The sequence below is a fragment of the Zootoca vivipara genome, chromosome 15 (assembly GCF_965207765.1).
Source record: "Zootoca vivipara chromosome 15, rZooViv2.hap1.1, whole genome shotgun sequence".
NCBI lineage: Eukaryota > Metazoa > Chordata > Lepidosauria > Squamata > Lacertidae > Zootoca > Zootoca vivipara.
The window spans coordinates 19781826-19805301 of NC_142598.1; the positions used below are offsets into that span (position 1 = coordinate 19781826).

The 23476-nt window shown below is 43.0% G+C and overlaps 1 protein-coding gene across 4 annotated transcripts in view; it reads left to right on the forward strand.

Annotated features, from left to right (window-relative positions):
• The first annotated feature begins 3337 nt into the window (after window positions 1-3337).
• TDRD7 (tudor domain containing 7) overlaps window positions 3338-23476 on the forward strand; it is a 51895-nt gene continuing 31756 nt past the window's right edge. The window contains exons 1-5 of one of the 4 annotated variants that reach the window (XM_060269054.2): window positions 3338-3642; window positions 14284-14496; window positions 15907-16048; window positions 16579-16786; window positions 22334-22419. In XM_060269054.2, the coding sequence (XP_060125037.1) occupies window positions 14290-14496; window positions 15907-16048; window positions 16579-16786; window positions 22334-22419 (643 nt within the window). In that variant the 5' untranslated portion in view covers window positions 3338-3642; window positions 14284-14289. Of the gene's footprint in view, window positions 3643-12301; window positions 12428-13853; window positions 13954-14283; window positions 14497-15906; window positions 16049-16578; window positions 16787-22333; window positions 22420-23476 lie in introns of those variants that run through there. The other 3 variants (XM_035140967.3, XM_088659070.1, XM_035140968.3) reach the window with 3 other exon arrangements.

Sequence of the window (23476 nt, forward strand, 5' to 3'; positions counted from 1 at the left end):
TCTCCGTTCGTTCCCCTCCCACCACCGCCGACAGAAAGCACAGATCCCGGGGTTGCCGGCTCTGTCGGGTGGGGGGGAGGGAGAAGCAATCCGATCCTCTGCTTCTCCCTTCCCCCACCTGACAGAGCCAAATGCCGGCTCTGTTGGGCAGGGGAAGGGAGAAGCCGAAGACCGATCAGATCTTCTGCTTCTCCCTCCCCCCCACCCGACAGAGCCGGCAACCCCGCAGCGGGGGCTTCTCACCGTTTGCCTTCCCCCCAGGGGGAGGCAAACAGCGAAAAACCCCGCCACGCCATACTTCGGCTCCGGGACTGGCTTGGCGGCGGCGGGAAGAAGGGGAGGAATTCCTCCCCTTCTTCCCGCCGCTGCCAAGCCAGTCCCCGAGCCGAAGTGCGGCGCGGCGGGTGCTTTTCGCCGTTTGCCTCCCCCTTCACTCCGGGAAGTCAAACAGCGAAAAGCCCCCGCCGCGCCGCACTTCGGCTTGGGGACTGGCTTGGCGGCGGCGGGAAAAAGAGGAGGAATTCCTCCTCTTCTTCCCGCTGCCGCCAAGCCAAAGCCGGCTTCCCTCGGCGCCCGCTGCCGCTTCGGCCGAGGAAGCGCCGTCCCATGCCGGAGGTGCGCGGCAAGGCTGCCGGGGGGAGCGCTTCTTTCCCCCGCCGCCTCGCTGCGCACCTCCAGCATGAGACTGGGCTTCGGAGCGGCGGTTGGCGGAGCGGCGGTTGGCCGTTGTCCCTCCGTCCAATCCCTGTATCCCTGGGGCACATGCGCAGTGACCCAGGGACACACGGGACAACTGGACGCAGGGACAACATGGACATTATTATATAGGATTGTGAGTTTAAAGTTAAGTCTGCTGCAATTGGATTTCTTGTGGACACTGCCAATCCTGAATGTATTGGATTTGTGACCATTATGCTCATTTGCCTTCAGTAGCAGTAAAGCTCTGCTGGATGAAATACAATTGCCTCTGGTCTATTTTGGGGGGGATCCTGCAACGTGATTAAGTTTTTATTCTGCTAACTATACATTGGGATTCTACTCTGGATCAATAGTGAGCAGAATTTCCATGATACTTGTCCCATAATTCAAGGGAAAATTCTACATCCTGTATTGATACCGGTATTTCTTCTCTCTCTCTCTCTCTCTCTCTCTCTCTCTCTCTCTCTCTCTCTCTGCCAAGTTACAGAAACTATGTGCTTGAAAGGGTGTGTGAAAGGTCATGTATTTAAGATCTGGGTATAGCCAAGCACAGACAGATTTACACATTCATGTGCATATGTGTGTGACAAATTCTTTCGCATGATGAATTCTGCATATAAGTTAAATAAGCAGGGAGACAATATACAACCTTGTCGTACTCCTTTCCCAATTTTGAACCAATCAGTTGTTCCATATCCAGTTCTAACTGTAGCTTCTTGTCCCACATAGAGATTTCTCAGGAGACAGATGAGGTGATCAGGCACTCCCATTTCTTTAAGAACTTGCCATAGTTTGCTTTGGTCGACACAGTCAAAGGCTTTTGCATAGTCAATGAAGCAGAAGTAGACGTTTTTCTGGAACTCTCTAGCTTTCTCCATAATCCAGCGCACGTTTGCTATTTGGTCTCTGGTTCCTCTGCCTTTTCAAAATCCAGCTTGCACTTCTGGGAGTTCTCGGTCCACATACTGCCTAAGCCTGCCTTGTAGAATTTTAAGCATAACCTTGCTAGCGTGTGAAATGAGCGCAATTGTGCGGTAGTTGGAGCATTCTTTGGCACTGCCCTTCTTTGGAATTGGGATGTAGACTGATCTTCTCCAATCCTCTGGCCATTGCTGAGTTTTCCAAACTTGCTGGCATATTGGGTGTAGCACCTTAACAGCATATAAATGTTCATAAATGTACAAGGCAAACACATACATAAGTATATAAACCACGTGTCTGAAATAGAACAGGAGAACAATCCTGAAGCCATTTTGACTCTCCCAAATTGACCTCAAATATTTCTCAGCAAGGTGGAAGAAAATGGGAAAAGCTTTCCAATTGTCTTTTGACTGTAGGTAGGGGCTTACACCTCCCTGTAAATACAGTCTGGCAAGTATCTGTTAGGCTGAGCACACTATCGACATGCATAAGAGATTCAGGAACTAAGTATTTACTGTTAATGGCCTGGATACCCAGAAAAGCATTATCAGGTATCCTGGCAGACAGGAGAGAATCAACACACTCAAATTTCTGCTGGGGACCAGTCCTTCTGTGATGTATGTCTGAGATGGTTTTTTTTTGGGGGGGGGGGTCTTGAGCTACAGGGTAGGCAATTTGAAAAATCAATATAAGAGCTTACACTTTGTTTAATTTCCAAGCAAAGGGTCTGTTGGTTTCTTTTTAAGGTTTCCAGACACAAAAGAGAGCAGGGCAATTAAAGGCACAGAAGTCCTGTCCTCTATTGAGTCTGGCAACCCTACTACTCTCCTCCCTCCCTGCGTGGAGTGAGCGGGGGACCCTGTTGCAACAGTTTAATAAAGATCATGCTTACTAGCTGCTTTCCTTCTCAATATTCTCTAGTAGTTGGCCTCTGTTATTTTCTCCTACCGATAGAGAACCTATATAAGGACTCTATATGGACTCTTGGATACTCCATAAGGGATAAAGCAGAAGTTTTTTCTTATAACATAGGTATAGCCAAGCAGAGACATCACCTTGCCTACAAAGGTCCGTATAGTTAAAGCTATGGTTTTCCCAGTACTATGGTTTTGACCAAACTGCGGGAGGCAGTGCAAGACAGGAGTGCCTGGCGTGCTATGGTCCATGGGGTCACAAAGAGTCGGACACGACTAAACAACAACATAGCCAAGCACGGACAGATTTACACATTCATGTGTGTGACAAATTCTAAAGAGGCCATGCTGATAGGCTGCAATAGATTGAAACAGATTGTTCTGAAGTCACTTGCCATCCGATGAAACCCCCCCCCATCGCCCTGTCCTTTATTTTGCCAGAACAAAGGTGACAACCCAATTGGGGCGGTATCAATGTCAACAACAACAACAACAACACTTTCAAGGTTCAATGAATAATAATACTTTCAGGTTCAAATTGCGTTGGGCCAAGTAAGCAGCACCCAGACTCCTATTCGAAATCTAAGCGGGGTGGGGGTGGGGAATGTTGACAGAGGCACGCCTTCGGAACCCTCCTCCTCATTGGCTTTTCAACCGCCTCGCGGCTCCGAATTCGATTGGCGGCCTTCACGTGTCGAGGGCGGGGCGGGAGGGCGGAGCTTGCCGGAGAGGCCTGCGGGGCTTGGCAAACCGGCGCTCGAGGCGCAGGCGCGGCCATTTTACCTTGCCCCGCCCCCTTTGGCACGTCCGGAAGGGGGGTTCTGTGTGGGTGGGTGTGGGTGTCGGGGAGGCGCAGCTTCGCTCCCGGCCGGCCTGTCTTGTTTCGTAATAAAAAGCGGCTTGAGGGAGAGAGAAGAGGGAGAGAGACGTTGGACCAGAGGGCGGGGTCGCCTCTGCTGTCGGCCGCGTAGCCCAGGAGGAGGAGGAGGAGGCAGCGGGGTCGCGTGGCGCTGCGCGAGTCAGGAGGCCGAGAGAAGCGGAGCGCGAGGAGGAGGCTGCGGCGGGGAGCGGGTCGGGCCGAGACCCTTCGGGGTCGCCGCGGGCCTGAGTGAGTGGTGCCTTTTTTCTCCTCCCTTCAAAAAATAAAAAAAAAACGGGGGGGGGCATAACAGGGGGTCGCTCCGCAGCCGTTTGCTTTCAGCTCCTCGCTGTCCCTTCCTGGGTTTGGTCTCGCTCCGCTCCTGCTCACCTTGCGCGCTCTCCTCGGGCGCAGTCGTGCTTTTATTTTTTTACATTACCTTTGCTCACGGACGTAACGTGGGAACCGAGGAGCCCGTGGAAGCCTTTGCGCTGCTCGCCGCCTGTGCGCCTGTATGAATGTAGCCCAGGTTCGCCGAGCTGTCATCGTATATAAATTCAGTAAATAATAATAATGCCAGGCCTTTGGTTGATCCGATTTACATCCTATGCCCTTCTTTAAAAATGTGTTCTTTTCAGGGGGGTGGGGTGCTACTGGGTGGTTGTTTTTTTTATTATTATTAGGTATTTTGTGGGTTTTTTATCTTGATTTTGTTCTGTGAACCGCCCTGAGACCCTGGGTATAGGGCAGTATATAAATTTAATTAATGTAACAACAATAACAATAATTATAATAAATACCACCCAATGTCATCATCGCTAACACTCATCTATCACTAGAGCACCTGGTTGTCTTGCTGAACTGTTCACATTCTTAAACATTCATTTATTCAAACGTTTCTATCCTGCTTCTAGAGCGGTATATAAATTCAGTAAATAATAATGTGCTAATAATATTATTGTATATTGGTTACTTTTCTCCCCCCCATCCTGACCCTGATGTCGCTTGGCAAGGAGGTGGTTCTATGCGCTTTTTTTCTCCATTTCCTTCACATACACACCTTTAACCCCTCCCCCCTACTATCTCTGAATTTATTTTCTTGCTTGTCATAGATAGTCTTGATATCTGCTTCCCTGTGTTGCTGTTGCTTATAATCTAAACTCTGAATGTCAGCATCTAGTGCCATACGCCTGATAAATGGCATCAGTCTGAATTGAATTTGTTGGGGCATACATGAAGGCTTGAGGTGGGGGGAGACTTGGAACAATGAAGAAGAAATACCTGTCCCCGCCCCTGATTTTTCAGTTGTTTTTCTTTTCTGATTTATTTAATTAAAAAAATCACACAGTACACCCCTTCTTGTTGAAAACATCAACAAATGATTATATTGTTTTATCTGTTTACGAACAGTTCAAACAATAAAACTAAAAGTTAGCATTTTTCAAAAGCAAGTTTGGGGGAGGGGCTGGAAAAAATGGGGAAAACTGATGGTGGTTTTTCCCTTTCAGTTTTTTCTCTTGCCCCCTTCCTGCCCTCCCCCCATTTGTGTCCTCAGCATCAGCTGCTTCAACATCAGCTAGTATATCTCATTTCTTGGGTAGTTTTGCAAATCCATCAGGACTTCATATCAATAAAAACGACAAAAGAGGCGTTAGTTTAAAGTCAAACTAATGTTTTAAATTTATGGCATAAGCTTTCCTTGATTGAAGTGGAGTTTATAGAGGCATATGCCTCCATAAAAATGTTTGGAGTTGAAGGTGCCACTGGATCTTTTCTTTTTGCTGCCATGGGATTTACTTTCTGGGTGCTCACTTTAAACTTCTAAAAAGACACAATAGGGTGTTGAATACAGTTTAGTGTTTTGTGAATGAGCTTTAAGATGAGCACAGTTACTTCTTATATCCAAACCCAGAAAATGTGCTGTTAGTCAAACTATGGTTTAGTGGGAAAGCCAACTTCACACCATGGTTTATGAAGTTGGCTTGTTTCTCTAAACCATAGCTAAGAATAACCACAGTTCTCAGTACAGGGAGACTCACAATTAACTAAAAGTGAAAGTTTCTGGTCATCTCAAGGCTCTGACAGGGGGGGGGGGAGAAAACACACACAAGCCCTAAATAAGCACATGGCCCTAAACCATAATTTAGCATTGTGTGCGAACCAGATGCAGATATATAAAGTGATCCTAAGCAATTAATTCTAACAAGCTTTCTAAAGCTGTTACCCGTCAATTCTGTTCCTATTTTGATTGATAATAAAAGTTGTTATAAAGTATTATAAAATCTGTTGCATGAGCTTCAAGTAATTATCTAGCAACAGCCTTGCAGGATTGGATAGTATTATCCCCATATTGAAGATACAGGGGTAAAGTTGGGACCAAAGTTTCCCTTAAGTACTGTGGACAAACTTCATAAACTCATGGCATCACAGTTTTCCTGTAGTATGAAATCAAAACTTTTAAAGAACTTGGTACACAATGGACATGTTCCATGTTCCAGGTCTTGAGTGACAAGGCTTTTCGGGGTGGGCCACCAGCCATCTAGATCAGCTGACGTGCGTATGAATTACCTATGCCAGATGAATTGGGAAGGATATAAATGTTACATTATTTCATATTTTAAAACACCTTTCAAAAACCAGCTGAGGAAGCTGCTCTTGGGAGATGTGTACTATATCTGTGCTCTTTTAAAACAAATGACAGCATTTGTTTTTGACAAAATAATCAGACATTTGTGCATGGGGGGCAGCTGTTCACAAAGTGGGGACTGTCTCAGCCTGGATGCATTGTGTTCTCCTGTATTGCCATCCTCACTTGGAGATTACTTGACATGGTCAGTTGGCCCCTATAGACTCTACCTTGTGATGTTTGTAAAAGTATTTGATAGCCCTCTCAGATTCTACCTATTTTGTCCAGTTGACTGCTTATATCTACAGTGGTAGGCAGAAAGGAATGTGGGCAACATAGAAACAAATCATGAGCTTCTTTTGGACAACACAACAAGCCAGATTCTGGCTTGTTTAATCCATGACAGGGGAGAAGCACTCCAAGAACTCTTGGACAGCATAAACTAACATGCTGCTCATTCACATTAAACCATGGTTTATGGCGATATGCAAACTGGGCCAATAAAACTTGATTAACAAAAAGGCTTTACTGAATATGCTGTACCTTCTAACTGTATATTTTACTTGGTTGTCTTAAAGGAATTTTAAGAAGGAATGGTTTGGAATTAGTAGGAAGCCTTGTAACAACAGCAAGAATAGTTACAGCCACTTAAATGATAGGCTACCCAGCATACTAATATTAAAGGAATGGATTCATAAAGTGTATTGCAGTGGTGGCGAACCTATGGCACGTATGTGGGTAAATGCCAGGATCTGTCCAGGTCTTCTTAGGCCCCTATGCCTGGGCAGGACGTCTGGAACACCTTCAGCATACACCCGGGAATCATGGACTCATAACTGGGCTTTATGAGCACCAAATCAGCAGTGAACAGCAGAAGCATTTGTAGAGGTTTCAAAACATTCCTCATTTATTTCTATTAACTACTGCATATTTACAGATCTGGCTTTGTGAGTGTTACAGCTTCTCACTTAGCCATCTTGTCTACAGAAGATATTAAACTGCACACAGCACACAGCAGAGAGCAGAGTCAGGAATGAAAAACAACAAAGTAACAATTCCTAACTGTTCCCTCCCAACAGCAGATATCACCAGATTTTCAGAATGGGAGGGGTGAAAATGCTCACAACCTCCCCCTTTTCATTCTGACCATTATGAAAATCTAGCACAAAAGCAATTTCTTTACATATATACCAAGTTGTTCCTTATTAACAGCTTTAGTCAAAGCATCAGCAGGTATTTCTTTCCCTGGCATATATGAGACTTTTACAACTCCTTTCTGAATGCATTCTCTGGCACGGTGCAATTTGATTAGCAAATGTTTTGTTCTTTGCTTGCACCCTTCTGAATGGATTAGTTCTATGCAGGCTTTGTTGTCCTGATAAACTTGAACTGGACAACAAATTTTTACTCTCATATCCTCACATAGTTGCAACAACCACTCTACATTCATGAGGGAAAAATTTAAAGCGTTGAGTTCTGCTTCACATGAACTCATGCTTATTGTTGCCTGTTTCTTACAAGACCAATCAAATAGGCACTGATTGTACAAATAACACACACCTGAGGTGCTCTTGCCATCAGTTGTATCACTACCAAAACTGGCATCGGCATAGATCTCAAGACCTCCAGATTTTTGGCTAGTAAGCTTCAACCTGTAATGCATAGTGCCTTTTAAATACCTAACTATGCGTTTCAGCGCCTTCCAGTCTTGCACTGTAGGTTTATTTACATATCTGCTGAGCAAATTTACGCTAACAGCAATGTCTGGTCTTGTGCACCTTGCTATAAAACTAAGTTTACCCAACACATTTCTGAACAATGTAGTGTCAGGAAAAACATTAGCATTAGTATCATGTTGGTACCCTGTGACCATGGGGGTGTCTACAGAATTGGCATCTGTCAGATTTAATTTTTCAATCACATCATTGATCTTACGTGATTGATGCAGCAAAACATCACCTTGCTTATTTCTCTCTACTTCCAGTGAGAGATAATTGCTGACTTCCCCTAGGTCTTTCATATCAAAATGCTTTTGCAGTTTTGCAAGAGTGGTTTTGTAAATATTTGCATCCTTCCAGAAAAACAAAATATCATCCACAAAACAAATGCAGTACAATTTGTGCTGGTTAGATTCTTTAACAAAAACACAAGAATCAGCCTTTCCTTGCTTGAAACCTAAGGAAAACAGCACTTCTGTCAGCTTAGTGTGCCAGCATCGAGCACTTTGTTTTAGACCATACAGGGATTTTTTTAATTTACACACCATTCCCTTTTTTATCTGCACTCCGTCTGGCGGTGACATGTAAATACTCTCATTGAGAATTCCGTACAAAAACGCAGTATTTACGTCGTGATGAGATATGGTCATGCCCTCTTCTGCAGCAATTTTCATCAACAGCCTAACTGTCTCAAATTTGACTGTCGGTGAATATGTCTCATGATAGTCCTGATCAGGAACTTGAGAAAAACCACGTGCAACTAATCTGGCTTTATATCTGACCACTTTACCAGTCTGATCAGTCTTGGTTTTGTAAATCCACCTGCTGTCTACAAGTTTCATGCCTGGTTCTACTGGAACCAATTCCCACGTGTCATTTTGCTTTAGGGAATTCAATTCAGCTTTCATGGCATTAAGCCAAGGTTCGGCATCTTTTTCAGGTAAATTTTGAACCTCTTTGTAGTTAGTTGGTTCAAAAACTGAGTTTGGATTGCTAGTGGTAGCCATATCTGAAATAGCAGCTTTAGCAAATTCTTTAGAAAATCGTTTAGGTGCTTGTCCCTTGGTAGTTCTCTCAGATCTACGCAATACTCTGGGATCCTCTGGGTCTGGTTCCTCCTCCTTGGGAGAATGGTGACCTGTATCTGGCAAAGATTCTACCTCTAGATCAGTGTCAGACCCATCTGATTTCTTAAAAGAGGTCTTTTCATTCTGATCATCTGTATCAGTGTCAGAATCTGTGCTACCATCAGCATCAATTACAGGTTTTGCCTCTTTGTTAATTGGTTTCACCACCTCATCATCTGAAATGGGATGACATTGAAAAATGCCAACTTTGTCCCATTTTGGATTACAATCCATGCTTCTGGTCAGCCTAATTGTGTTTGTGTCTGTCATCAGCACACGATAAGAACCTTTTTCATAACCTAGAAAAATGCCATGTTGACCAGATTTGCTCAGTTTGTCACCTTGCAGAGTGTGCACCCAAACTTCAGAACCGAAAATTTTTAAATGTTTTACAAACGGTTTCCTTTTGAACAGCATTTCGTATGGGGTGCAATCAATGGCTGATTGATATCTGCGGTTGTAAATATAGGTGAAACACGATAGAGCTTCAGCCCAAAAGGGTTTGGGTAGGCCTGAATCATGCAACAGAGTTTTAATTCCTTGTTGCAAGGTCTGGTTTACTCTTTCACATAAACCATTCTGCCATGGAGATCTGGGCGTGGCAGTCATGTGCTCTATGCCCTGTTCTGCAGTAAAGTTTTCAAACTGTTCTGAACAAAATTCTCCACCCCTGTCAGTGAAAAGACAACGTACATGCTCATCGTGAACATTCCTGAGCCATGCACAAAATTTTTGAAACTTAGAGAAGGCTTCAGACTTCTTTTGTAACATATAGACCCAAACATATCTAGAATAGGCATCTATCAGAACCAAAAAATAACATGAGTTTCCTCTAGAGAGCGCTAGAGGTCCAACCAAGTCTGCATGCACAATCTCATAAGGTTTCTTAACCTCCCTCCCAGATTTTGTACCTTTGGGAGCTTGCTTAATTTTGTTCTCTGCACATGAGACACATTTCATATGATAAGGACACTTTTGAACTTTCATGCCCTCAACCATATTTTGCATTTTACCTACTGCCTGGAAATGCAAATGACCAAACAAACGATGATAATCATGAATACAATGGTTATGCAATTTCTCATTCTTATCTACTGATATATTACAGCACGCCTTTTCAGTTTCTTTAGTTGCTCCAGCAGCTGTACCTGTAACAAAAGGCAATACATATAAACCATCAACACACTTAGCATAAAGAATGAGTTTGTTGTCTCGAAGAATTTCACACCGAGAGTTTGCAAACACCACTTTAAATCCTTGAGCGTCTAGCTGAGAAACACTCAAGAGATTATCCTGCAAATGAGGAGCATACATAACATTTTTAACTGTTGCATTAAGGCTCTGCAAAGAAACCGTTCCCTGAGCCAAACTTTTAATAGTCGTTCCATCCGCTTGATGAATTGCTCCTCCCTGTTTCTCAAGATGAAGAAAGAGATTTTTATCATTGGCCACGTGCCTTGTGGCTCCTGAGTCGACAACAAAAACAGAACGTGTGAGTTGATTAGAACTGCGTGAAATCAAAGCCTTTGATGCAGCTGGCCCTTGGGGTTTTCGGCCTCCTCCCCCTTTGCCTTTTAAATTGCCCTTCTTCTTTGAAGAGTTTTTACACTGATTTTTAAAATGGCCGACCTCTCCGCAAGAAAAACAGCGGCGCATTTTAAGAGCTTTTGCAACACTTTCACTTTCCCCTGTTGAAGGCTTGTAGGCATTTCCAACAGCCTTGTCCCTGCTTTCTCTAGCAGTCTGTCTGCGATCCCACTCATTCAAGAGCACGCTAGACACATAATCTTCTGTTAGACGGTCATTGGGCAAAGACGACAATTGAGCAGCTACAGCATCATAAGATTCATCCAAACTGTTTATGATAAGCATTGCAAAAACAGCTTCTGAAATATTTAAGTCTCGCTGGACAAGATCCTGTCTGAGACGTTTTAATTGGGCTAGATGGCTGGGCAAATCACCATCTTTCTGCAATTCCAGCCTACACAGCTTTTTAAAGAAAAGCACACTGGATCCTGCATTTTGTCTTAGATGCATATCTCGAAGTTTATTCCAAACAGCCCGTGCAGTCTGCTGGTTCTCCAAGTTGACCAACAACTGGTCCTGGACACTCAGAATAATTGTCCCCCTGGCTCTCATGTCTGCCTCATGCCACGCTGGCCATCCATCATCATCCTCATTAGGGGGGTCATCTTCTATAATATGGTAAAGCTTTTCCCTTTGTAAAAGTGCTTTCATTTTGACCTGCCATGTAGGATAGGTCTCTGGTGTAAGGAGAGGAAAAGATAGAGACATCTGGCCAGAATGTGCAGAAGCCATGCCTGTGTTTAGTTAACAGCAAGACACTTCCCTTCATGCACCCCAAATACTCTTGACTCTCTCAGCAACTTCTCTCCCCACTCAGCACAATTAACAGGCAAACTGGAAAAGCGTCTCTGCTGTCTTCCTGGCAGCCAGCAACATACCTTTCTGTAAATCAAACAGCAGCTTGAAAAACAGCTTCAGCTCACAGCTCAACTCCGATGTGCAGCATCAGATGGAAATGGATCAGAAACATCCAATTATCCAACCATCAATAGCCATCTGCAACCACCAGTCTGCTACCAGCAACCATCCGCCTGCTACCATATGTGGGTAAATGCCAGGATCTGTCCAGGTCTTCTTAGGCCCCTATGCCTGGGCAGGACGTCTGGAACACCTTCAGCATACACCCGGGAATCATGGACTCATAACTGGGCTTTATGAGCACCAAATCAGCAGTGAACAGCAGAAGCATTTGTAGAGGTTTCAAAACATTCCTCATTTATTTCTATTAACTACTGCATATTTACAGATCTGGCTTTGTGAGTGTTACAGCCTCTCACTTAGCCATCTTGTCTACAGAAGATATTAAACTGCACACAGCACACAGCAGAGAGCAGAGTCAGGAATGAAAAACAACAAAGTAACAATTCCTAACTGTTCCCTCCCAACAGCAGATATCACCAGATTTTCAGAATGGGAGGGGTGAAAATGCTCACATATTTTACTTGGTTGTCTTAAAGGAATTTTAAGAAGGAATGGTTTGGAATTAGTAGGAAGCCTTGTAACAACAGCAAGAATAGTTACAGCCACTTAAATGATAGGCTACCCAGCATACTAATATTAAAGGAATGGATTCATAAAGTGTATTGCAGTGGTGGCGAACCTATGGCACGCATGCCAGAGTGGGCACTCTGAGCCCTCTCTGTTGGCATGTGCGCCATCGCCCCAGCAGTGCCTTTTTTTCTTTTCTTGGTAGGCAAAATTGACCCCCCCCCATCACCGCGGATGGGAAACGTTCCATAGAGCGAGCCATGCTGCATTGGGGTGACTAGCTAGCCTGCCAAGCAGCTGATTTGCTGGTGCTCCTCAACAACTCAGGTTAAACAACTCAAGTCGAACCAATCCCCAGCCACGCCACCGTTGCCCAGGTGCTGATGCAGCGTCCCAGACTGTGAGGAGGGCTTGTGCTCCGTGGCCCTGGGACTCCTGCTACTTGCAGCCACGCGGCCCAACAGTGACTGGCAGGCGCAAAGACCCAGGTAAAGCCTGCAAGCCCGCCAATGCAGCTGCACGAGCAGGTGGGAGAGAGAGAGCAAAGAGCCTGCCACCTGTCCGCTTCCTCCTGCTGCTTGGCTGCTCCTCTTGACACCGTGCCGCCACCTTACAAGCACACAATGACGCGGTATCCATCCCCATGTACGAGCCCACCCAGTAACTGCTTGCGTCTGACTGGCCTCGCGAGGTGTGCAGAGTTTTTCGGGCGGCTAAATTACCACAGGTTTTACTCTTTGCCTGCTCTTTCCTGATGTTCGTTCCTAGCCCTGTGTGGGGCTTGCTGAAATGTGCTGCGCTGATGGGGTGGGTCTCTCGCTACGTTGCTCCGCCCCGTGCAAGAGCAAAAGTCAGGCTTTGCGCTCTGTGTGTGTGTTTTCTAAGTATGGGAGGTCTCGCTGCCTCAGTTTGCATCAGAGTTAGGAACCACTAGGAAGATTTGGGGTTACCAAAAAGGAGTGCTTCTGAGCGTGTGCAGATTGCATTTCCAGACCCTCCAAGTGTCCTTACTTTCCAGGAACATCCCTAATTTAGAGAAGCCGTCCCTGTCTCTGATTTGACCCTGTTGGATCAAATGAGTGAAATGTTTCAATCTCTTTCCAAAAATAGCTCAACAACTATGGTCAAACCTCTCCCTCCCCCCAAAAAGCCCATTTTTTTCGTGTTGGCACTTTGCGATAAACAAGTGGGTTTAGGGTTGCAGTTTGGGCACTCAGTCTTGAAAAGGTTCGTCACCACTGGTGTAGTGTATAGCCTCAATGATAAAGTTGACAAAACATACCGTACTCATTTGCAGGAAGGTAGATTAAAGCAGCATATCTTTGATACCTTTGGTCAGCGCAAGTATTTTAGCTTGTCAGACAGAGCAATCCTCCTTTTCCTTCCCTTTGCACTGTTTCGGGAGTTCTCCTTCCCCTCAAGCCAATTTTGGGAGGCAGGGTGCCCTGTTTCACAAGTGAAGTTTTTGCTGACAGGACTCATTAGTGGAATCCCAACCACCAGGCTCCACACCCTGGTTTAGGAGGTTAAGGGTGGTTCCACTCTGTTTGTTCATAAAATCAACATGATGATGTGTTAAGAATACAGGTGTCACACCTCAAGCAATAAGTCACCTATTTCCTGTGTCACTTATCCCTTTTGGGGGGGGGATGTCGAGCTGTTCTAGGTTTGTATACCTAAACTGAGATACCCTGTGCCAAAACTGTACTTTGGAAAATGGAACATATCAATAGATCTGTGAATCTGTCTTCTCTTGAGTTAGCATACGTTTAGCAATTTTTTACTGCATTAATTTTTGCCAAGCCTGTTGGTTGAAATTCTAAGAAGCTGCTGATGCTTTTATGTAAATACAAAAAGCAAGGCTTTTCTTACAGAGAACTGACATTTTTTATCTTTCCTTTCATTCAAGTAACTCCGGCTCATACATGGGTTTATCCCATTTTGTCCTCTCAACAACTTTGTAAGTTATCCTAGTCTTACAGAATATCAGTGCCCAAGGAATGTCGCAGTTCAGGTGAGGATTTGAACTGAGGCATCTGTAGTTGTGAGTGACCACTGCTGGTTGTGTTGCACTTTGATGCCAATAACTGGCAAGGCATTTGCTCATCTGATTTGGAATGCTTGTTGGGTTAGCAACCAAACAGCTTTTTGGCTTTGCTATAGCAAGTGGCTTCTTTCAGAATCATGGAATCACTGTGCTTTCTTCGTTTGTGTTGGTTATTAAATGTCAAATGCTGAACACAATGGTATTGGATTTTTGCTTATTAATGGAAGAGGTAAAAAAAAAAAAGGAGAAATGCTGACTTGCATCTTAAATTCTAATGACATTGCTTTTCTGCTACAGGTGAAAATGCAGGAAGCGGATTTAGTTGCAAAAATGCTCCGAGCTGTTCTACAATCCCATAAACATGGAGTACCGTTTTCCCGTTTGCAAGCAGAATATAAATCATTAACTGGAGACTGGATTCCCTTTAAGCAGCTGGGACATTCTAATTTAGAAGGATATATAAAAAGCATCCCTGGAGTTGTTAGGGTTGAAATTAGTAAAGCTGGTGAGGTAAGAAATGCATACAGTACTTCATAATTGTGTGTGTAAATGTGTATTTTGGCTGCAAAATGTCATAGAATCATAGAATCGTAGAGATGAAAGAGACCCCGAGGGTCATCTAGTCCAACCCCCTGCAATGCAGGAATCCTGACCACAGCCATCCTTGGATGGGCTCGAACCATCAACCTTCATCAACCATTCACACTGTCCATTGCGCTACCGGACGAAAGATTAATGTTGCTGTAGGGCCCCTTGCTTCTTTACATTGATTTTGCTGCAAATCAAATAATGCTTCTCCCGGAGCAAATTTAATTTGGTTATGTTCATTATAGTGCACAGTTGAATGTAATTTCTCTAACTAAAACACCCCCTCCGGATGATGGAAGTTGAAATTAATGAGAGTTCATTAGCATTTGGAGGACCACAAGTTCCGCACCCCACTGTGGCAGCATTTTCACATGGAAGATCTGTGTGTCACACTCATGACAGCACCTCCTCTACAAGCAAAATACGCAAGTTCAACATTTGAAGGGAAGGGCCCTAAAGAGACACCCTTCTCAAACAAACTAGGTATCATGTTACATATTTGGGAGCCAAAGACTGAAAACGGTGTCCAAATAGCCACCGTCTTGCCACAAATTTTGATTAGTGAATGGGGAAAATCAAAATCTGCATTAGAATGAATTGCAAATCTTGGCAGTACTTTAGCTTCCAGGTGGCATGGCAAAGTCATATGCTTTATAGTGTGTAGCTGACCCGTACCTCTTACGCCGTTCCCAAATTAATGCTGTAGCAATGGGGTGGGAACATGTGGCCCTCAAAATGCTAATGAACTCTCAACTCCCACTCTCAACTTGGCCATGCTGGCTGGGGCGATGGGAGTTGGAGTCGCAATAGCATTTAGAGGGCCACAGGTTCCCCACACCTTCTATAGCACATTCTAATCTTTATGGGACACGGGTGGCACTGTGGTGTAAACCACTGAGCCTAGGGCTTGCCGATCAGAAGGTCGGCGGTTCGAATCCCCATGACGGGGTGAGCTCCCGTTGCTCAGTCCCTGCTCCTGCCAACCTAGCAGTTCGAAAGCACGCCAAAAGCGCAAGTAGATGAATAGGTACCGCTCTAGCAGGAAGGGAAACAGCGTTTCCGTACGCTGCTCTGGTTCGCCAGAAGCGGCTTAGTCATGCTGGCCCCATGACCTGGAAGCTGTCTGTGGACAAACGCCGGCTCCTCGGCCTATAGAACGAGATGAGCACCGCAGACCCAGAATCGTCCGCGACTGGACCTTACGGTCAGGGGTCCCTTTACCTTTAAGCTTCATGCAGAGAGAATGAGGTGGCTTTCAGTGAGCAAGTATCTCCCCTAAAAGTCATTGGTAAATCTGGTTCTCCATTTTTCGTTTCCTGTTTCCTTGATCAGGTGACTTGTCGTGCAGTCATTTGCCAGGAGACTGCACAGATTGCTCAGCTTGTTGCCTGCCAGAGAACTTCCCAAAAGAAAACGGGTCGGCAAGTAAACTGCAGCATGAGGCTGAAAAGAACAGCTCTATTTGCCTCGGTTGGTAAGTTTGCCAGCTGCAAAACACCACATGGGTCTATGCTGAATTAATCAACTTCAAACCAATCACTTGCAGAGCTTCTCTATTGTTGTGATTCTGCTGACTGAAATAAACTACTTATACTGTACTCTTGAACAGTCATGTTACAGGGCAGTCTGGCTGACTATTCATGTGTGTCTTGAAACTGCACATGGGGAAAGTAATATTGGAAAGGAAAGTAGGGGCATAATTTTTTATTGCAGAAAGACAATTGTGTTCTTTTTAACTGTTCTCAACAAGTTTAATTGACCCTAACAACTCTGTAAGTTGGCTGTTATTAACAATTCCTGTTATTGAGTGGTGGGGTCTGAAGTACTACTCCCCCCCCAAAAAAAAGACTATATTGCATGAGCAAACATTAAACTAATATGCTGCTTTATATATAGTCACCCTTAGTTGTCTGGCTTAGTTATCTTTTGCAGCTCTTTGGTAAACTTAAGAATTTATGTTGAAGTGAGAGCTGACATTTTGTTTCTTGCATCATTGCATTGCAGGCAAGCCAAAGGATACTCTGAGGAAGCCAGGATTCATGCATTTCACAGATGAAAGCAGGAGACCTGCACTCCCACAGCTGAGAAGCAAAGGAAGCTGTGCTGTTGTTAGACATAACATGAGCACTGCATCATATCCTGTGCCTCTAGAATTTGGGACCCCTCTGCCGAAAGAAGTTTTAAATCAAGGACACATGACTGTGACAAACAGGTTCGAGTTCCTTTTGTTGGAAAACTTACTGTGTATAAACCAGCTGATATACTTGACACCACTCTAGAATCTCATATGTTCAGGGAGGAAATGGCCTTCTGATTGTATAGAAAACTGTCCAAAACAAAAAAAAATTCCTTCCAGTAGCACCTTAGAGACCAACTAAGTTTGTCATAGGTATGAGCTTTTCGTGTGCATGCACACTTCTTCAGATACACTGAAACAGAAGTCACCAGACCCTTATATATAGTGAGAGGGTGGGGAGGGATATTACTCAGAAGGGTGGTGGGAATGGGTGATAGATAGGTGTGGTCAACCTGTTGACGACTGTTAACGGCTGTGGGTCTTACAGGAAAAAGCAAGGGGTGAGATGGCTAAAGATAGCTTTATCATGTATAATGCGATAAGAATCCAATGTCTTTATTCAGACCAGGTCTCTCCATGGTTTTAAGCTTGGTAATTAGTTGCAGTTCACCAACTTCTCTTTCCAGTCTATTTCTGAAATTCTTTTGTAATAACATAGCTACTTTGAGATCTTGTATAGAATGTCCTGGGAGATTGAAGTGTTCTCCTACTGGTTTCTCTGTCTTGTGATTCCTGATGTCAGATTTATGTCCATTTATCCTTTGGCGTAGGGTTTGGCCTGTTTGTCCAATGTAGAGAGCTGAAGGGCACTGTTGGCATTTGATGGCATACACAATGTTAGAAGATGAGCAATTAAATAGTCCTGAGATGGTATGTTTGACAGCACCATTACTGGCCCCAACAACATCAAACAATAGTCTCTAAGGTGCTACTGGAAGGAATTTTTTTATTTTTTTCGACTACGTCAGGCCAACACAGCTACCTACCTGTAACTGTCCTAAACAAAGCGTCAACATACACTGAAAATACTACCGTATAGCACTATTTGAGAGAGGCAAGCAATCTTTTTGTCAACTTTTTTGCCTTTCAACCCTGGGGTTGCTGCTCTTTATTTAAATGGCCCATTTCTTTAAATCAATTTTTTATTAAAAGTTTTCAACATAAAATAGGACGAAAGTCAAACTGGCCCATTTCTTTTGCTTTTAACTGCCTTATGAAAACTGCAAGGGTAGGAAATGGAAAGGGGGAAAGTGTGTTCAACAATTTTGTGTAAATCTTGAGAGATTTTCATGGGGTGAGAGGAAGCATGCAGAATTGTGTCTGAGCATAGTAGCCTGTTTAAAATGGTTATGACTAATTACATCATTGCAAAAAATCTTAGATACGATATTGTTAGTATTGTCAGGTATTTATATACCACATTTTCTACAAATTTATACTCGGAGTGGTTAGTCCTGATAGCAAGGTGACATCATTTGTATCTTGTGTGTGTGTGTGTGTGTGTGCGCGCACACACACACACACACACACTTTTTCTTTACTAAACAAATGCCCATAGGACCTTTGTACTCTGACTCACCTTTCTCTCCTGTTCTGCAGCACCTTTTGTGCACACCCCCAACGATATGTTACTGTAACTTTTGAGATAAATGGAAGGTTAAGTCAGTTTGCTCATTCAGTTAGAGAAGGTTAGGTTCATTCTGTGGATGTTATACATATTCGACCGTCTGCTTGTTGATAAAATGCCATTTCTAAATTAGTACATTGAATATGGAATTCATGCTGAAGACAACACATACTACCAGGAGTGAAATACATGACTGTGGGAAGCTACTGTGAAGTATTTGTGGGGCTCACAAGTTCCACAAGTTTATTTTTTGTTTTTCAAATTGAGTATCTTAGGGTGCAGACTTTCAACTAATATCAAACAATGGAGACATTTGCAACAACTTCAAGTTGCACACAATATTTTAAGCTTGTTCAGTAGTTTTGATATGCATTATTTACTTAAAACGGTTTCCCCAAAATTTCAGTTTTTCTCAGACTGGGGGTTGAGGTAAATTTTGATGGGTTTCAGCTTCACATTTTGAAACCTAAGACAGACTTGAAGCTATTCTTGACAAATATCCCTGTCTGGAAAAGCCTTACTTGTTAAGGTAATACTGATTGTAGTCTTCCACCTTTGCTGTATTACAGCACTAATTTTTTTTGGGGGGGGGGGGACAACTAGTTCTTGCATCTAAAATACGTACTACTAGTTTACTGAATTTAATGTATGCATTTGCATTAAACCAACTATGTATGTGCAACTTTTACACTTCTTAAGGCCAAATACATGGCTAGGAAGACTGAGATTTTTCATATGTCTTTCCAAAAGTATTTGCTAAAACTATTGAATTCATATTCACTGCAGAAAAATTCTACACTTAGGCCAGTGATATTTCTCTTCTGCTTTTTTGAGCAGGATATTTATGTCTAGATCTACAGCATACATGAGTGAAATGGCCTGTAAAAATTATTGACGAATTTGGGCATAGACCGATTTAAAATATTGGCAGTAGCCTGTATTGTGTTGTCAGCTGAAACAGTACTGCCCCATTGCTGCATCCTTAACAAGAAAGCGGATGGTTTTGATGCTGAAATTCTGCTGATTCAGTATTGTACTTCAGCACCCCCACCCCAGCATCACTAATTATTCCTTTGACTGACTAAAATCCAACTTGGCAAGCTCAGCTGCTGTCCCATCACTTCTCTTCATGCATTGTTTGTTGCTGTCATGGGTCATCAAATCATGAGTCTGATAATGTTCTTGCTTGGTCCATCATTTAGTCCAATCTAAATTTCGGAATGGTTTGATTGCCTTCATAATCCTCCCATTGTGCTTGTATAGCACGGCCAGGAAAAGTAGCTCATGAAAACTGCTTGATAGATTTCACCTCACTTTTCAGGCAGTTATTACACCCCAAAACCTCTCTCGTCAATTGAGAGAGAGAGAGAGAGAGAGAGAGAGAGAGAGAGAGAGAGAGAGAGAGAGAGAGAGGTTTTGCTATCAGACTTAACAGTAATAATACGGAGGGGAGGAAGATCAGTTCTTCAAGGTCAGAACAAAATAGTGACCTATATTAGAGGGCATGCTGATCTTCCCTCGCTGCTAGTGTTTTTGGTTGAATAGTGGTTGGTGACTGTTGGGACATTCTGGCCCCATCCCTCAGCCCACCCCACCCACTTAAGCTTCTGCATTCAAAGAATAATTGACAGTTGGAGCCGAGTATTCTTTCTAGTGGAGAGGGAAGGTGGGAGGCAGGGAGTGTCCTCCGGCTGCTCCTCCGGCCCATAGATGGGACCACGCTGGTACCCCCCCTTGCCGCAATGTTCTTCTGGCAGGCAAGAAATGGACAGACTCAGTGGGTCTATGTTCCCCCGGCCGTTCCCAGATTCCCCCAACCTTCCTTTCCTTTCCCTCTGCGGTACCAGGCCAACTGTAGCACAATTGCCTGGCGGAGTGTGCTTAGTGCCCCGAGACTTCTGAATAGGTAACACGTCTTCATTGAGATGAAAGGTTTATTAGAAATAGATTCAGTCAGTCAGTCTAGAGTCGTTGTGAATATAGATGTGAGAAGGAATAATGGGGTAGAGCAGATATGGGTGGGACTTTGTTAGGTATGCACTATTATGACATGAAACATGGAGTGGTTGCTTGACCTCGATTTCCCAGTTAATTCCTCAGTGATCAGGCTTTATTGTTGCATACTTCACCGAACGAGTGGTATTGACCATGTGGGATATACCATATTTTTCCATGTATAAGACTAGGGTTTTTAACCAAAAAATTAGGTTTGAAATTGGGACTCGTCTTATACATGGGTAGTGCTGAGGCGTGTTTTCTTAATCTGGAGTACCCAAAAATAGGGGGCGTCTTATACACGGAAAAATACATGTCCTAGCAAGCATAGCAGAGAAGGAAAGGAGCCAGTTCAAATCATTGTTTCACAGCAAGTTTCCCGTTGATATGGCCTGTGTATTTCTTAAACAATGTTGCAAATTTGACCACTAAGCCAAGTTACAAGTCAATAGAATCAATTTATACTCTTGTTTCATTCTTTTCATTCCTCTTTCATTCTTTTACCCAGGCCTTACATCTATTTGTCACACTGCATATGTTTTCCATATGTATTCTTTTTTACTCATGGGAATTCTTGTTTAAAATGCCCACTTTAGGTCTTTTTTATATATATAAAGACAGGCATGTTGTGAGATTCACTGGACAAAAAAAATACAAAGAAAAGACATTTTAACTCAACATATCTTGTAGAAGCCAACCATTCAGCTTAGAGATTAAAATGTAGCACAACCATATTTATATTTAGGTTATTTAATACTAACCAAGTTATTCTTGAATTTACCCCATGATACTGTTTTGGGTGAGCTGGACCCACTTTCTGTGCTCCTTGTATGAGGAAGTTCAAGCCTGGGTGCCACAAATGAAGTTTTGGCAGCACTAGGCTTCCAAAAAGAAAAGGAGTCCCTATTGCTCCCTAAGAAAAATGCAAAAATTGAATTGGATTTTTATTAGCCCTAGCCAAAATACGGTAGTAGATTCCCTAGAAACCTCTGTGTTTAAGCCAGGCATCCCCAAACGACGGCCCTCCAGATGTTTTGGCCTACAACCCCCATGATCCCTAGCTAACAGGACCAGTGGTTGGGGAAGATGGGAATTGTAGTCCAAAACATCTGGAGGGCCGAGGTTTGGGGATGCCTGGTTTAAGCAAAGCAATGAAATGCAGACTTGCTGTTTAAGTCGCAGTGAGCAATCCTAAAATGGCATGTAAAAGGAGATACCACCTAGTAGATCGTAATCTAATTAAGTCTGCTATGTAGGTCTCAGATTGCATTTGGAGCTGCTGTGACAATCACGACTGAACTCCCCTTTTTGAAAACATGAAATCTAGCACTCACCCAGAGAAGGCTGGAGGCTTGACTTGCGGAGAAATCAAAAGCTTTTCTTTTTACATTTTAGTTGGCCCTAATAAAGATATCCCCAGCTGTGGAATTCACCTAAATTGAGCCATCTAGTGGTGAGATATGTTTTGTTTGTGAAGGTAATAAATGCCTCTCAAATACAACCTTTCCTGTAGTGGATTTGCTGTGTTAGTAGTAGATTATAAACTGTAAAGCAATTCCAGAAATTCCAGGATAAGATGGAATCTCTAGGGACAGTGTCCAGCACTTCTGCTGATTTCAGTAGGTTTATTAAGTTGATGCTTGTGGATCTTAACCATTGTATCTGCTATGGGTCTGTTGGAAGGAAATAGCTCAAAAGGACAACTTGACAAAAGCCAGGTATAGAAGTGACTTTTCAACAACTTTGTATGCAAACAGACCTATTCCAATGTGCCTATTTTTCAATCTACAAAATATGCTGCCAAATTTTGTGGATTTTGCTAGAGAAAGGAGTCGATTTTCAGTTCTGGCTTGCAGAATATATGCGAGTTTGCCATCCATAACGGCTTCACATAGAGTAAAATGGTTCTCTTTTATTTAATGGAATGATTGTCCATAAGCTTATCTGTGCAGATACAAGGACATGGCAGTAAGCAGATGCTTTTACTTATATTGACTATATTAGCTTGTACTTTTGAAAAGTGCAAATCAAATCATAGTAGTTTGCTTTGGGATTTTTAGGTTTGATAGAAGAGCAACACTTCCACCACGATTTCAGAAGGAGCTTCCAGGTCACCTGTCAAAAAATGTACCTGTGGACTCCAATGGTATGTTACCAGAGGGCCACAAACCCTTGACTGCTAAGCCAAGCCAAACTTTATGGGTGGGCATGTGGTTTTATGTATTTAAACAGAACTCCTGGTAAAATCAATTTTTTTTCAAGCATTTCCATTGGACACAATTCTGCTCTTAATACCTAGTAAAAAATACATAACTTGGCAAGATAATGTAGAATGAATATGTATTATCAACCAAGTAAACATTTCCTAAAAGCAGCAACAGTGTCAGTATATACTACTTAGACTGCTCCTGTGCTCAGTTAGTTAGGAGGAAAGTTCATTTAAACTTGTGGTTTACTTCTGAGTAAGCATGAATAGGATGATGCTGTAAAGCACATTGTTAAGCAAATGCTTAAAAGACTGTCCGGTCAGTTGGAACACAACCTTTGCACTGGTAATTAAAAGCCAAAGTATCTTTCCAAAGTATTATGATTGCAAAATGTTTGCTCATTGTGAGCTCCATTAAAAAAAGCCCAGCCCTGCAATATTAGTTTCCTCATTCACCATTTTTAAGTGGTAGGGTGGTTTCTTTTTCATTTAGTCCAGCTATATGTACTTGAAATATCTCAAATCTCAGTATGAACTGGGATTGAAAATACTTGCAAGCTCAAATAAAGAGAAATGAAGCTCAAACATATTTCCTACAAACTAGATATTTAGCCTGGTTAGTTTCACTATTTTATCATCATCTTTAGTGCGTTCACTCCAGGGAGAGACTAAGGAAGGAGTCCTTGACAGAGCAGGAAAGAACAGTTGCCATGGTGATGGTTGCCAGTATATTTTTCATGTTAACACAATGCCCAGCACGTAGCACTCTTCCATAGCCATCTTTAGTTTAGGGTCCCTAACATACTGTTGTTTATTTGAATATGTTAACTGATTGAAAAATTAAGCCAATGTTCTACTATTTAACATTTGTATATTTTATATTTGTATATTTATAACATTTGTAGCTTTTATATTTAACATTTAATATTTTAAAAAGAAAGTTTTAAAAAGCTAGCTATTGGCTTGGAGGATTCTGGTAAGATGGTCATCACCACCA